Source organism: Haemaphysalis longicornis, unplaced genomic scaffold (genome assembly GCF_048455015.1).
Source record: "Haemaphysalis longicornis isolate Haplotype H1 unplaced genomic scaffold, Haemaphysalis longicornis Haplotype H1 scaffold_1, whole genome shotgun sequence".
In the NCBI taxonomy this organism is placed as follows: Eukaryota; Metazoa; Arthropoda; class Arachnida; order Ixodida; family Ixodidae; genus Haemaphysalis; species Haemaphysalis longicornis.
Window position 1 is genome coordinate 138,227,742 of NW_027526203.1, and position 15,863 is coordinate 138,243,604.

Consider the following 15,863-nt stretch of genomic DNA (forward strand, 5'->3'; position numbering starts at 1 on the left):
ATATATATATATATATATATATATATATATATATATATATATATATATATATATATATATACCTAACATAAATACCCCAGAAAGTGAATGGGAAAATCGCCCCGCCGGTAGCGTAGTGGTTATCGCACCAGACCGGTATTCTGGAGGTCGTGGGTTCGGATCCCACCTGGCGGGCATTTTTTTTTCTTCACTTTCTTTCTTTCTTTCCAAATTCTTAATCTGTTTCAATGATCTACCACATCCTCCCCTTTGCTTTCCGAGGTTTTCTCGACTGCCAACCCTTATTTCTGTGTTATTTTCAACGAGCCCCTCATTTCCTATTCTGATTCGCTATATATATATATATATATATATATATATATATATATATATATATATATATATATATATATATATATATATATATATATATATATATTTACATAATTATTGTACGTATGATATTAACATAGTTGACATAGTTAAAGGCGTATGATGATGAGGACTTTGGTATAGCGAGGTTATTTACGGACTATTAATCCTCGGAAACGAACGCCATCCGGGTGATTAAAAAAAAAAAAAAAAAAAAAAACGTCGGCACAACAGAAACGCGGTGGTTTTAAAAGCTCCTTCTAAAGTCTGGCAATGTTCCTGATTACAAAGCAACCAACACGTCTCCTCCCCCACCCGCCAAGGGAAACAACAAAGAAAGAGAAGCCAATTTCGAAAAAATAAAGACACCTCCATAGCAGCTCTCACTGGCTCGGCTTCACCTTTACTGGCTGAGCATTATGAGTGAACCGATTATTATTTTTGCGAGTAAAAAAAAAATGCCGGAGGCACTTCAAAAAAATTTTTTTCCGCTGTTGTGCCCACAAAATGCAACGTCGATCCTACAATTGCAGCAGTTGTTCGGTTACCGAGGAGGGTGCTCTCTAGAATGCCTGCGCAAACATTGGCGCGCTATTTATCTCCATTTACGACACATTCGCCAAGTCGGTGTGAAATTGTTTTTCTACATACGTAGACACGCAGCAAATAAAAGCTCAATTCGCTAACTTTTTCAGTGGAATGGTACGCTTCCGTCTCGCGCGAAGCTCGGCGTCAGGGGGAGAGCGAAATAGCAACGCTTTGTCGCCATTCCCTCTGTAGCCATATCGGCAGGCAGCAACGCACTAACATCCTGACCGTTGATACAAAATGTTTCGGAGCTTACAAAATGCCAAGTCCATTTTAGCAGCACAAGACAGGTAAAGTGAGCGCGCACTGCATATCACGACGAGCGTCCGTTCCCTGCCGAGCGCCTTCCGACCGCTTCTCCGGCTGCCCTTCGATCAGCGCCAGCGCCGCGGTGCAGCCTCCTCGGGCAGCGCACGAAGCTGTCCCATAGCGTTAGGGCGGTGTTTTATGACCACAAAAGTATTAAAGGGTTCTGGTTATACCTAACAAGAGCCGTACCACATAGCCCCAGATGTGTAATGGCCGACGTTTAGCTCCGAATATTTGCGCGCAGTGTCTCGAGTGCGGTCCCATGCCGCTCTAGCAGAGCTCTGCAGACATGGATAGAGTGCCGTACGACGACATTCACTTTGTTGATACTAGGCGGGCATAGCACGAAACGTTTCGTCTGTGGTGTCGTTTGGCAATAAATAAAAGCTGTTGGTGTGTAGAGCTTCCGTCTTACGTGGCTGACACAATGACGGTGGTTCGAGTGCGTCTTTAATTTCTGTACAAATTCAGTTTCAATTATAATTTCTAGCTTAGGTTACTTCTGAGTTTTTGAAATCATTGCTTCCGGTTCCTATGGTTGTGTCATGTTAGGTTGCGTTACGTTACGACCAGAGAAGGAAGTAGGGCCAGACGCGGCATTTCGTATGGGAAACGTTGTGTACGTCCCTTTAGTGACGTGCTTATAGTACCGTCTTACGGCACTCTAGTCACGGTATTTCTGTTCCGTATCAGTCCCAGTGCTCACAGAGGGCGATATACCGGCAGGGTAGCACAAACCAATATAGGTGTATTGGCCAACGCATTCCTCGGGATTCTCAGCTTCGTGCGAGTCCCAAAACTCCGCAATGCGTTCAAAATTGACTTAGCGCATGTATTCGCCAATGCTGGGTCCAGATACCAGTATCGTGTTCAGATGAATATGTGTAACCGACATGGATTGTATGCGTGTATACACGGTTCAAGCCCGTCGAATGTAACTGCCATCATCGGGCCGATCTGGCAACCCGAGAAGCATAACGTGGCAGCGACGCCGACGGCAAGCTCCAATGCCGCGCCGATTCGGCGTTGATTGTAAAAGACAGGGCCCGCGACGTCGACCGCGAGAGGCGGCGTCCACACACCGACGACAATGCGCCGAGAAAAAGAATAATGTAAAATGTGTTGCGAGTGTATTGGTACTGCCGTACCGCCGCGTCACCGATACAGCTTCGCTAGTCCCCCAACCACCCTCACATAGTCAATGGCCGGTGAATTTTTTAATTTCCTTTCTTTACAGCACGGCGCCACGGCCTACTCAGAGGGCGGCCTCTTTGCGGGGCGTGCCGAGCTCGACGTCCTGGCGTTTCATGCCTTCGGGCACTCCTTCCTTCGTGTCCTTTTGCTGCCTTGGCGCGCCCGCCGAACCCCAGAGCAGCTTGTCCAGGCGGCCCAGGGGCGCCTCACATGCCAGGAACAGGCAGAGTGCAAGCAGGCAGCTCCACACGAACACCACCATGGACCATGAGACCTTTAGCAGGGTGAAAAACAGACTTTAGAAGAGACCTTTTCAGGGTGCCTCAAGAGATTTTGAGCTAATATTTGATCCCCGGCGTACCAATTCTGCAACTGTGTCTTACAGATCACTACTGGTGAAACAAAGCGGTTCTGTGTTTTTACCACATCGCACTTATTTCCATCAGTCTAACATTACATCTAGATGTTTTTATACAAAGAGATGAATGGGAAACTATAAAGCAATCTAACGGATGAATGTAACCAAAGCGAGGTGATGGAAATCGTCGAACAGCGTCATACCAAGCAGCGGTACCTAGAGCCACGTTTCACGGCGTCTGCATGCAGCAGTTGTTCGGTCTTTTTCCTCAACATCATCGAACGGCTATTGGAATTAACACAAGTAATTGGGCCAACAGCCAAGGGTCCTGTTCCCGCTGTTGAAAGTCGACGGGGCGGAGTCGGCGAGAGATACAACCCCCCGATTTGGATGTGCAGGAATAGGCCACGTCACAGGCCACCGAATAAGCCACATCGGCGTAGTTTGCGTAACCGTGGATTGGGGGCCTTTCTTAAAAATGGTTTCCCCACTTCTAGACACCATTGTTCAACCTAGATGCAGGGGCTACATTTTGTATCGGTTAAATCCGATTGAATGTTTACTGAGCGTAGTCAAGTACAAGTTCATTTAATAGTCTGGGATACGTAAGTGTGTTGTTAAAATGTATTGTAAGGTAAAATTCTTTTTAATCAAGTAGTCGCCTTGGAAAAGGGCTGTAACTAGCTTTATGGCGCCGGGGGGTCAACTCCTAGCAGTTTAACGGTTGTTGAGAATACATTACAATGCCAGATGCCTTACCCTGACAAAAAGCTGTTAACTAAAATAAAAAGGTACACATTCCAATAACGCGGACAATAAGCAATTTTCGCACAAAATATAACCTTGATCGCAACCGTTTTACAGAATTTTTTTTTTTTTTGGGGGGGGGGGGGGCAAATTATACTTGTACACTTAGCTTCGCACACATCCTAAGGCAATAATACATTGTAGAGAATTCGTATGCGAGAGCATACAATGCATACAACTTTATGTATTCAACATTGTGTGTACTGTTATAATGCATGGTTATGCATTGTGAAGATTTTATTTTATACGCCGTTGTGTCCTGCACTCGTGCGTTCAACGCCAATATTTCTATTTCATTTCATTTCATTTTCTTGCTTTAAAGACTCCATTGAAGGGGTATTACATAACGGGTGGGCATAGTTAGAAAAAATTGCGAGCCATATTTTATTACAGTGCACGGTAATCTAGTATGCTGTACGAAAAAAGAATGAAGACTAAAAAGTGACGGTGTGCGCACGCGAGCGCGCACCTTGTTTCGGGTGACCGGTGCGAATGGAGACGCGATCCGGGGGGAGAATGTACGGTGACTTGCTGAGTGAGCTGTAAAAGAACTTGTTGAAAACATAAAGACTAGCATAGCGGGGACGGAATGCAAGCAATGACAAGTCGGATTCTCTTTTCAGTGTCGATATGCTGTCGTATTGTAGCTTGTATCTCGATGCTGAAGCGATTCGAGTTGATCGATGAGGTATACCCTTGATGCGAGTTCCAAATGGGGGATACGTATACAATTTTGACCTAACCACAGAGTGATGGGCTAGTACTTTTAGATTTGGAGGGGCGTGGCGTAAACAGCGTAGTAAAAACCCCACTGTATTGTTAGCAGAGGAAATGATGTTCGCGATATGCGCTGCCCATGTTAAATTACTACAAAGGGTTATATTTGTAGAAAGGAACTAGTTCTAGGTTGGTGCCAGAAATTTGCTCCGAGAAAGAAACGGGATTCCTACGGCAGTGGAAGGGGACGGTCTTGCATCAGTTAGGCTTTAGTTTCATTAGCCAAAGGTCGCACCATTCTTGCACACTTCCCAAGTCACTTTGTACAGACGTGTTACGAGAAGCGCTGGCAATTTTACGATAAATTACGCAGTCGTCTGGAAACATACGGGTGTTAAAAGATTTACGCGTTGCTAGGTCATTAATGTAAATCAGAAGCAGAAGTGGACCGTGGGCAGACCCTTAAGGAACACCTCAAGTTACGGGGATATACAGTAAGATATTTTAATCGTTGATAAAGACTGATGGTGAGGAGTTACTTAATAATTCTTCAATCCATGCTAAGATATCGTCATTCAGATGTACCTAAGCAAGTTTTAATAGTAGGCGCTGACGAGGAACTGCGTCAAAAGCTTTTGCTAAGTTTATGAAGATGGCGTCAGTCCGGAAGTTAGGGTCAATGTTTACATGCCGGTCGTGAACAAACATAGCTAGCTGCTTATCGCACAAAAAACGTTTCCTCAAGCCACGCTGCGCCGAATGAAAAAAAAATCCTCAGAGTCAAGAAAGTCTATGGTATGCGTGTAGATTATATGTTCAAGGATTTTTCAGGGTATACGCTGGCAAATCAAATGAGCCGATAATTTAATTGGGAGTGTTTGTTACCCGAGTTCGTGTTCAGCAGCCTGTTTTTCTTCCCCATTCCTTTATTCAGCAACCTCTACGGAGTCCACTTTGCCCATGTATGTAGATATCTCGCGTCGTTTATAATTATCCATTATATGTTGTGTAATGTTTGTTTCTCTTTTCTCTCTCCAACTTTGCTCCTGAGGTAGCCAAGCGTAGCAGTATGCCACTTAAACTACTTTTAGTAGTTAAATGGTATCCCCGAAACAGGAAGAGTTTATTACAGTTTATCCATTTTATTCAAGCCGTATCCCGTGTGCATGTAGACATGTAGATATAATAAAGGAATCTGCAGCAGGCAACAGGCTCTTTACGTATTGTCTGCTACTACAACCCAAAGCACCACGCACACAGCTTTTATCACACCCACTGCATGGCACTGCATTGTTTTGGGCGTTGAGCCCATTCTCTTCAAGTTATCTTGCAAAGATTCCAAACATAATGCAAGTGAAGCGACAATTACCACGGTTGATTGATTTTCTTTGTTAGTAATACACGTTTTGTTCTGTAAATTTGGAGTGCAGTAAATAGTGAGGAAGGGTGGGAGGAAGTGAAAAGGTATTTAAGGACAGAACAGTAAAGGAGGGCCGTGATCACTGCACGGCCAGCTGAGAAAATGAGGCAGGCAGCGGATATACGCGGTGCCCTGTTTGCAGACTGGGCCTTCGCGCCGCAGCCGTCTTGTTTGCATTGGTATTTCGACATAATCACAGCTTCTAGGAATAACCCAAATAGAATATTCATTTTCATAGTACTTGAACATCACCAGCTACCGTTGAGGCCCGACGGCTCTAGTTGGCTTTGTGGGTTCCCTAAGTTTTCACCATAGAGCCCAGTACGTAGATGCATCCGAGGGAGAGAGAGCTGCACGTACGAAGTTGAAGACGTTGATGTAGTTCCTCTCACGCCTGGCATTCATCCAGATGTAGTAGAATGGAATGTGCACGAGATACACGCCGAACGACAGCCGACTGAGCACCGCCAGAGGAGCGGCCGACAGTACCCTGTGTATGACACCTGCGATTGAGGCAAGGGGTTTACCTGTTGGCCTACGTCACATCGTCACCAATAAAACTACAACACACCATGCATGTGCGTAGTCGTGCTTGTCCTTAACGTGAGAACTAAACATCTAAACCGAAGCTGTGAGTCTTCAGTCATTTGTGTTTTTCTCCCACATCGTTACATACCGCTACGCCACCAAATACCCGCACATCAGAATTTGAAAACACTCGTATTTATGGACACAAGGTCTCGTGCTACCTTTTGTGCTGTACCGACGTTAACAGGTTCCTTCAGTTTGCCGTGCACGGAATATAATTTTGCTCGGTGCGTATCAGGCGAACTTGGGCCCTTGAACCCCACTACATCATAATTTTCGTCGTGTGACCTTCATGTATAAATATTTAAAAAAAGGTCGAGTACAAAACCCACATCAGCGAAGTCATCCCACGATTCAAGCGATTAAAAATTAAGAGGGCACTTGCCCAAACTTGTTTTAGATAACGGCAATTTCGTGTTGACAGAAAAAATATTTACAACACATCCAAGAGCACACATTCTGGCGAAAAATGGGGTTTAGATCGGAGCTAATTTCTAAAGCTAGCAGCTCAAAAAAGTTATATATGCGAAAACATGAGAACTGCTTCTTGAAGCGAAAACATAATGAAAAGTGTCAAAAAATAATCTAAATCAGTTAGTGCCTTTCCACTCTGTGAATAAAAGTGACCTGCGTAGTGGCACGCCCTCCACGGACTGCACGAAACAAAACACGTTTGTTTGTAATCTACGGATGAGCTCACTTCCCAGCCAATTACCTGAATGCAACTGGGAAAGACCCGAACTTTATCCTAGCGGAGAAACATAGAGCTGTCTCTTTCCCTCCCGCGTCGTAGGCATCTTAGTGTTTGTGTAACACGCCAGCCCAATCCACTCTACCACTGAGGAAACCGCACCAGTCTCATTGGGGTGTTTGACAGCCACGTTGAAACCTTACGCCAACATAACAAACATGTCATCAGTAAGGGCATGGAACCTTTACCTGCGAGTGCCCGACCCCTCCCCCACGCGAAACCCGTGCACGCATACACCGGCAACCAGTCATGAGCGGGTGCTTAGAAGTGAAAGACACGGTCTAACATATCGCTCTGAGAGCTCTGAACAAGTGATATTGGCCCACGTCGGCGTTCCAACCGGGCCAGGTGCTGTTCAACCGGGAGGGACTTGCAGCTACTGGACCAGCTGCAACTCGACCAGGCAGCAATGGCGGCGGGAGCTGCTTTCCGTTGTTTTGGCGCCCCATCACGCTTTTGCTCTGGCCGATACTTCTTAAGTTTCCGCTCTTCCTCCTTCAAGCGAATGAAATGCGTCCGTCCCATTGTGTGTTAACATTTCGAAGGCCTCGACCTTTACTCTAGCGGACACACACGTGGGTGCGCTTTCCCTGTCCAGTCGTAGGCATCTTATTGTCTGTGCAACGCACCAACCCAGACCCAAAACGCTCGATGGCGGAGGACAGCCGATAGGGCGCATCGAGCCATGACTCTTACGTTTAAATCTCCCACCTGCACAACGGATATGGCATCGGTAGCGGTATTAAGCCCTGCTGTGTGTGCATGCCCCCTCCCTTCACCGCCAAGCCGTGCACGCTTAAGCCGGCAACCGGGGATGGGCGTGTATTTACGCGGGGAATACACCGGCGGAGGGCGAGAAAAAGACTTTGTGGCCAGACTAAGATCTATTATTATCCTGACGCCAGAAGAACTATAACCAGCTGGTCAACGAGGGCCGACGACGCGACAATGCCACTAGGAATGGCTTGCAAGCTAAAAAAGAATTATGTGAAATATGTGTTCACGCCGCCGTTCCAAAGGGGAAGATGCTTTCAACCGGCATGGACCCGCAGCTAGGCGGCGAAATAGAATTTGAGGCGACAACGGCCGCGGCTACATTCTCGGCGGCGGCGGTGCGGTGGCGGCGGCTTTGGGGCATTTTTGCACCCATTCGCGTGTTGTTGATTTTGCGCAATCATCTGATAACGGTGCTAGGGCCGCTGCCAGTCGACGGCGCAACTTGTGGAAGAGGCATCGGTGGTGGCGAGGGGAATAACCGTTGTAAAAAAGGGGCCGGCCGTTCCGAGGAGGAGCACCGGAGGGGTGCCAAGTAACTCGGCTTCACCGGAATGAAAGCTGGGGGAGTCAGACATATACTGCTTCGCAGTAAAAGGCCTTTAACGCATGTTTTGAGTTTGGAAATGTTCGCTGGTTCATCAATGTTCCCTCAGCACTTATATAGACAGTCACAACAATATGGGCACTCCAAAGTTTAAAGCAAGCATTCATACTCCCCAAATTACCAAACACTCTGCCTTTTCTTTTGACGTTGTAAATATAGCAATACAGGTGCGCTGCCACATCCATCCTGTTCTGTTGAAGAGCGCTCATGTTCTGATTTCTGTAGAAGCTGGATAGCTACGCAGCGAGTGCCAATTCATCTACGCACCACCCCCGTTCACCTGACACTGTGACACAACTAATTCGGCAAGCCAGTCTCCAAAAATATGCCAGAACCCTGCAATAATTCCCCTTAATCTCAGCTAAAGGCTGAGCGTGTGGGCAGATATTACTGAGAGAAAAACGTCATATCTGTAAAAGATGTGTTTATTTTAGTGTTATTTGTAGTAGGTACCATTAAGCGTAGCAAATGGCATTTGCACCGAACCATAAACTTTTGTTTTGTGCGAGTACACATATCTACAGATGGTCACGCGCCCACAGAACATCCCCCACCCGTAAAGGGTGTACTGGCCAACGTTTGGCCTGTTGTGGGTCTCAATACACGCGAGTCACAATACTTACACGCAGTCACAATACCCCCAGAGGAGTAGACCCGGAGGCGCTTTTAGCCAACGCTTTCCCAAGGGTTTTAAAGCAAAGCTTTACTACTTTCGTACAGCGATTGCGTGGAGGATGCGCAAGGTGACCTTTTGACCGGAAAGACACCCCCGGCGACGCACCCCTCGAAGCAAATCGCGTGATCCGCAGGTCGCTGCCGCCGCTGCGGCCGAGGCAGCCGACCACCCCCGAAGCCTCCCATGCATGCGGCGCTGGGTCGTTTCGGGTACCGTGACTCGTCTCGCGCCCGGCCACGATGAACGGTGCGTTCGCCATGAATGAACGCCGCGTTCGCCCGACCTCCTTCTGTGAGCGTTGCACGCAACCGAATGAATTTGATATGTGGTCGGCAATACAGCTAAATCAAACGTTAACCAAGCGCAACCAAGACTCAACCAGGCTAAACCAAGCTTTTGCTTTGCATATCCAAGGTTAACTGAGCTAAGCCGCAGCCATTTTTTTTCCTTTCGCTCTAGTTCGTCACACACCCCAATCCGCTAAGCACTCTAAAATAAACGTCAAGTACCTTACGCAAAAGTCTAAGCACCTATAAGCTTTGCGGGCCCTCTGCGGAGCGTGGCCCATGCTTGTTATCACCATTCTTTTGCTTTTGCTTCTTTTTCTTCTCTCGGATAGAATGACTCGCTGCATAGTCGACTTTCCAACGCCAAGAATGGAAGTCAACGCATGGAACAGAACGCATGGACATGGAATAGAGTGCACTTGCCTGCTTCCCTAATTGCAAAGTTTGTTTTAGCCAAATGAAACGGGCCATCTTGCCCTACGTACACCCTGCGGCAAAGAAAAGGCCGGCCACACGTGCGCGTGGCAAAATGCATCGCAGCGCCATTTGACGTTGCCCTTTGTGTTCGAGACGTGGATGTGCGTGTCCGCATGCGTCCAACCACGCTCGTTATCCTGTATTTTTCTCCACTTCAAGCGGAAGAGCTGATCACATTCAGCGTTTGGGGATAGGGGTATAGGGGTCTCTGTCATTGCTAACATGCCTCGCTCGCACACGCTTCGGCGGCACAAGGTGAGGGTGAAGTGTGCGTTGCTCGCTCTGCTTCAACACGACAGATTATATACCTTGCCTGCCTCGGTGGTGAACTTGTGCCACAATATTTCATCCCGTCTTTGTATTTTATTTTAATAAAGTGCAATAAGAGCTAATCTTGCGCACGTAATAAAACAGGTTCAGTTGGGGAACAACCCGAGAAATAAACTGTGCGGTCATGGGTATGACAAAAAGAACAAAAATAACAAGTTTCCATTTGCGTTCAATTGGTTGACACAGACACATGGTAAAATGTACTTTTTAGACCGTCAAACAAATGATATCACCTGTAAAACTAAGGTATAAAAATTTCGTTTCAATGCGTCTTTAGTCAGAGCCAGGCAGACAGAGCAAAGCCCGTTTCACCTTCGCCGTCCGCCGTCGAAGCGTGTGCCAGCGAGATGTGTTGAGCACAAAACGTGGTCCCTAGCGCCTGGCCCTCAATGCTATCAGCTTTCTCGCTTGAAGCCAAGGAAAAGACAGGGCAGTTTGGGGGGGTTGCGCGCGCACACATAGAGTCGGTGTCTCGACGCCAGAAGTGAACGTCAGATGGCGGGGCGATGCATTTTGACGTAAGGTCCCTGAAAGAACTAAGGTAGCGCCAACTGCTCCCTCCTTCTCCGCTGCCCTCCTCTTTTTTCTCTCCCCTCACCCGCGGCGCCGCCGTCCCTTTAACTCCGCGGCGGAGCCGCCATATTTGTTGGCCACTTGAGAGCAGACGCCCTCGCTACGCTTCAGGGCGCTCGCTGCACTTTGCTCTTGTTTTCGCCCCGAAATCGCTCTTTGGTAGCATTTATAGGATTTCTAGAGCCCCGTTTTACCAACACGCACTGAGTGATAGTGTTTTGTTTTATATTTTTGTCTACAAGGGGATATTTGCGGGGCGGATGCCGCTGGCGCATACGCACAGCGCGGTTTTTGTTTACGTGTGCGGCATTCTGTAACACCTCAGGATAGCTCGTGAATGCGAAAGGATCGAGCGTGGACATTTCAAACTGCTCTGTTACGGTAGTTCCGTTCTTGCATTCGCGTGACTGTGGTCGTGCAATCACTGCACAGAGGTCTTGCGCACGGTTCGCGGCAGTATACAGTGCGCTTCATTCGCAAATGCCGTAGTTCGAGCGCTGCGCTGGCGTCCTTGCACTCGCCTTTCTTGCGATAATTGTGTATCCTCAGCGGCGTTCACTCTGCGCCCGCTTTTACTAACGACCTACAGCCTACCTAATTCCGCGCAGTTTAGAGTGCTTTGCCGTTTTTGTAGAAATGTTTCCTTCACCTTCATGTCGTTATAGGCTGCTGTGAGTAGACTAAAAACATACACATGCTGTTGTGCGTGTGTGCACGTACAGCGACGTGAAAAGCCCCTGCTTCCCCGACTTCGCAGCCGGATACACTAAACTACACTCGCGGCCGTACGTTCATGTGCGAACCTAGTGAAAAACGCAGACTTGTAATTCTGGGAATACGCGCCAGAGAAGACTGCGATCAATCGATCGGGTAAACTGAAATTACAGATTTGTGGCCTCTTATTTCTCATACGAACCAGAGATCGAGTCCCTCTAGGTACAAATTATGTAACTAGTTACTGCAGTTAATTAATCATGCAATACGTTTTTTCACCGGGCGCGGTCGTTTACAGCCGTTATTAATGGAGGCGCCTGGACAGAATTGTTTTGTGCTGGGATATATTCTGGCAGATTTGTACATTGCACTAACACAGGGATACACCCGAAAGAAATTCGAAAGAGGACCAATGTCACGATGATTATCAAGAGAAAACAATAAATCACAAAAATGAATTGGTGCCAGCAAATAGATATTTTATTGGAACAAACGTCCGTAATGACGTCGTGCAGGTGGCTTGTGCTGCTGACGTGGCTTCCCGTGAGAAAAAATGTTGGGAGTGGCATTTGGGTTTAGTTTTTTTAACGCCAAGCTTCTCCAATATCCGTTGCTCAAATTGATCCGTGAAATAATCCTATTGAGAAGGGAAAAAAAAATGTCGCCACCGAGTTTGAGATGCGCCACAAACACTCCGCAAATATAGGCAATAATGCATTGCAGAAGGGAGTTGGTGACTGTTCTACCGTAGCATGGTCAAATTCGTGTTCGCGCATCTGCTCAGTGCCGCGTCCGCTCAACTCGCTACACTAAACCCGTTTAGCAAGCGCTTTGCTGGACAAAAATACGTCTGCTGAAAATAATATAGTCGTCCAGTGTGTTTTGGTTCAAATCGCAATGACTGGATACGCTGCGCCATTGACTACTAAGATGAAGTAAGCGCGCACACTGCAAATGTACGGCATCACGTGTAATGCAAACGTAAGTCGTAATTAACGTTCCTCTGTGCATACACGGAAGAAAGGGCGTACAGCCGTTACGGTGCGAATATGCATTTGAAGTGCTCATTCAAACGTGCGCGAATTTAATAAAGCGATAACAGAAATTGCGCATCAAACGTACGTGAACGGCGCGGTCACTATATTAGCTGACCTTAAATTGTTTTACCTAGCCGCAATTTTTTTTTTCTCGCAACAGCCTCAATTTGCGCCGCACCGACCAAGCCCATATTACGCAGCAAATCACTCCGATGTCATAACAACGGGATTATAATACCACCCGGGTAGCTAACACACAAAACATGACTTCACGCCAAAAAGAGCGTACACGCACTCGGAACGCACACGATACATGGTCAGACGCAAGCTGCCGTCGGCCAAAACAAGCATGAATTCAGGTGAACAATTCTCGCGTCACGAAAACCTTACGACAACTGACTGAACATGCTACGCCGCTGATATTGATGCTGGAAGTTAAGCGCGCACATGACAAATACACGGCCTCTTATCCAAACCAAAGCTTACGACGGGACGAACTCGGCGCTGCGCGCAATGCCTACTCAGAACAAAGCGTGGACGACGGTCGCGAAGGGAATACGCATTTCTTCGTAAGTGACCGCTCAAGCTCGCGCAGAATTTAACAGAGCAAGAACAAGCATTCAGAAACTTACCTCGCAAAAGAGTGATGGTAGCGTCGGCCTGAAGTATGCCCGTTCAAATCTATGCAACCAAACTTTTCTCCTTTCTGCGTCGCGTTTCCCGGACGGAATAACGAAGTCTTGTGCCCTGCCTGACGATATTCGCGCTGCCTAAGGCACAACACATCGACACCGAGAAGCAACCTAAAACGACACCGGTGCGACATTTTTTCGAAAAACGAGCAGCTAATTCTTACTTTGCTCTTAGCTGGCGCCTACGATAAAGCCGGTACTGAAGCACGGTGGCGACGGTGGCTCGGAAGCCAGCAATGGCGTCGCAGCGGCGGCGTTGCGCAATGTCCCAGCCGGCGAGGCATCGGCGAGGCGACCCGGCGGCGGAGCAAAAAAAACAAAACCACGTGACTTTTCCCTTGGCCAATGGCGCGCGGCGTTCGCCGGCGAAAAAGAAAATGGCAAAAAACGAAGTAAGAGAGGAGCGCGGGCGAGGGCGAAAGGCGGCGAGATCTAAAGATGGCGCTACCTTAGTAATTTTAGGGACCTTATTTTGACGAGCGCTCGCGTGCCCCGGCTTATTTTTCCGCAGGCTGTACTTGTCTCAAACACACGTTTTGTATCGAAGGCCATGATCTAATAACTAGGTCCATCTTTATCCATTTCCGTTAGCGTTCATTCCTTGTCTCCTTTATTATATAGAGTCGGCACATAGCCGACCTCGCATTGGCAGCCGAAAACAATAAGTAACAGAACATGCTTTGGTACTCGCCTGATTGCTTCTTCATTAATAACCACGCAAAACACCCGTACAGGGCTCAGTACAAGTTTCCAACACCACCGGATTTTTAGATAGCTACCTGCCCAGGCTCGCCGATTCCGCCCGCCGAATGAGTTTTTGCTTGCTTCGATATATATTATGTTTTGTTTCTGCGATGGTTTTGATCTTCATATATCAAGCGTCGTCTGTTATTTGTATCGCCAGCCGTAGATGCTATTTCGTCTTTTTCTCAGTGCGTTGCACTTATTAAGGTAGGAAGGATGATACAGTACATGAAAGGCAGGGAGGCTAAACAGAGAAGAGTCCACTTGGCTACTCTACACATGGGAAGTGGGACAGGATGGATTGAAAGAGAAAAAAAGGGTACATAAAAGATGGGGAGTTGAGCTTGAGGAAGTAGAAAAGAAAGCGTAAATTTAACTACAAAAACAAAACGATGGGCGGTTAATAAAGCCTAGAACAGAACAATATGGTACAGTCTTCGTCAAAATTTTGTGGGCCACGGCGACCGTGGCCGGAGCAGGCGCGCGGCCGAGCAGGGGCGCTCCGCTTGCCGTCGTCGGCTGGTTACGCGGCTAAAGAGAGTGAGTGGAACTTTCGCGCTTCCTTTCGTAGTATGGCTGGCGCGATATGTGCAGCGTGGCCGGTTTCTCAGAGCAGGTGCACTTCGCTTCAGCGCAGGCACTTCGCGCAGCACTTGTCGCGCCGGACACACTACAAAAGCAAGAGCAAAAGTTCCCCTCGCTCTCTTTAGCCGTGCAACCAGTCGACAGCGCTAAGCGCAGCGCCCCTGCTCGGCCGCGCGCCTGCTCCAGCCACGGTCGCCGTGGCCCACAAAATTTTGACAAAGACTGTACATGGTGTCCCTACAATCATTCAGACAAGCCTGCGGCCTATAAAAACCGAAGTAATGCATTTGTGGCCTTTTGGGACTGCGATGACCAACGCCTGTGACATAAAACCGTTTGCGCAGTTAATGGATGGTTGCCGAGCTACCGGAGTGCGCTTCGCAGGTGCTATCTCTGCGATGCAAACCGGGCACAGTGACACAAGAAGTGTTCGATTGCTTCATCCGTGGCACGCACGTCACAAGCATGGCTCTCAGTCGTGCCGATAGTGAACGGGTAAGCTTCGGTGCAAACGACTTCTATCCACTGGCGACGCAGTAGGGTGGCATCTGCGCGTGGCACATTGATGGGTAAGTGGCGCTGTTGGTCGGGGTCCAGCGAGTACAACCAGGAGTTTAAAAATTCCGGCATATTATAAAAAGAAAGCGTGATTTTGCGGGCGATGGAGCGTAGTGGCCTTTAATCGTCATGGCCCCATAACGGGATGCAAGCCGATTGGGCACTTTCATGGGCATAATGGGCATAATGGGCAGCTTTGTCTGCACATTCATTCTTAGAAATGCCACAGTGGCTTGGGAGCCATTAAAAAATTGTGGTGGATCCCTCTTTCAGAGGAATCGGCAAAACACGAAAGTGAAAGGGGCCTTCACAGGAGCAGTTGAATGTTAAAGGAACCTCTTTCTTGTGCGAAGGGTCCGCGAGCCTTACCCCGCCAGACGAAGTGACGCTGACACGCAAGAAACACAAAACAAGGAAGGGTGCCTCAATTCACACGCGTCCCTCGTACACGAAGGCACTGGCATCGAGCCGCCAACTGTCGGCGCTCATTAGCTTCTCATGGTGCGCTACTTTGCTTCGCCTGTCCTAGACGGCGCGTACCATCTGAATCAGTGATAGGGCGTAAGGACATAAAGCGCGTTCGTAGGGTTGCTGACAGCTCGGTTCGTAGCACAGGGGAAAGAGCGCTACGTACCTCCCGTTGCGGCCAGAGATTGGTGGGTTCGAAACCTGGCGCCGCCGCGCCAATTGCCCTCTTCCTAGCGATGTCACTTCGGTGACAGATAT

At 48.0% G+C, this 15,863-nt stretch overlaps 1 protein-coding gene across 1 annotated transcript in view; it reads right to left on the minus strand.

Moving 5' to 3' along the window:
• Positions 1–2,433: 2,433 nt before the first annotated feature.
• Positions 2,434–15,863, minus strand: part of LOC144136988 (O-acyltransferase like protein-like) — a 150,846-nt gene continuing 137,416 nt past the window's right edge. Inside the window, exons 14-15 of the mRNA XM_077669438.1 lie at positions 6,105–6,247; positions 2,434–2,716 (exon numbers count right to left, since the gene is read on the minus strand). Coding sequence (XP_077525564.1) covers positions 2,504–2,716; positions 6,105–6,247 — 356 coding nt within the window. The 3' untranslated portion in view covers positions 2,434–2,503. The remainder of the gene's footprint in view (positions 2,717–6,104; positions 6,248–15,863) is intronic.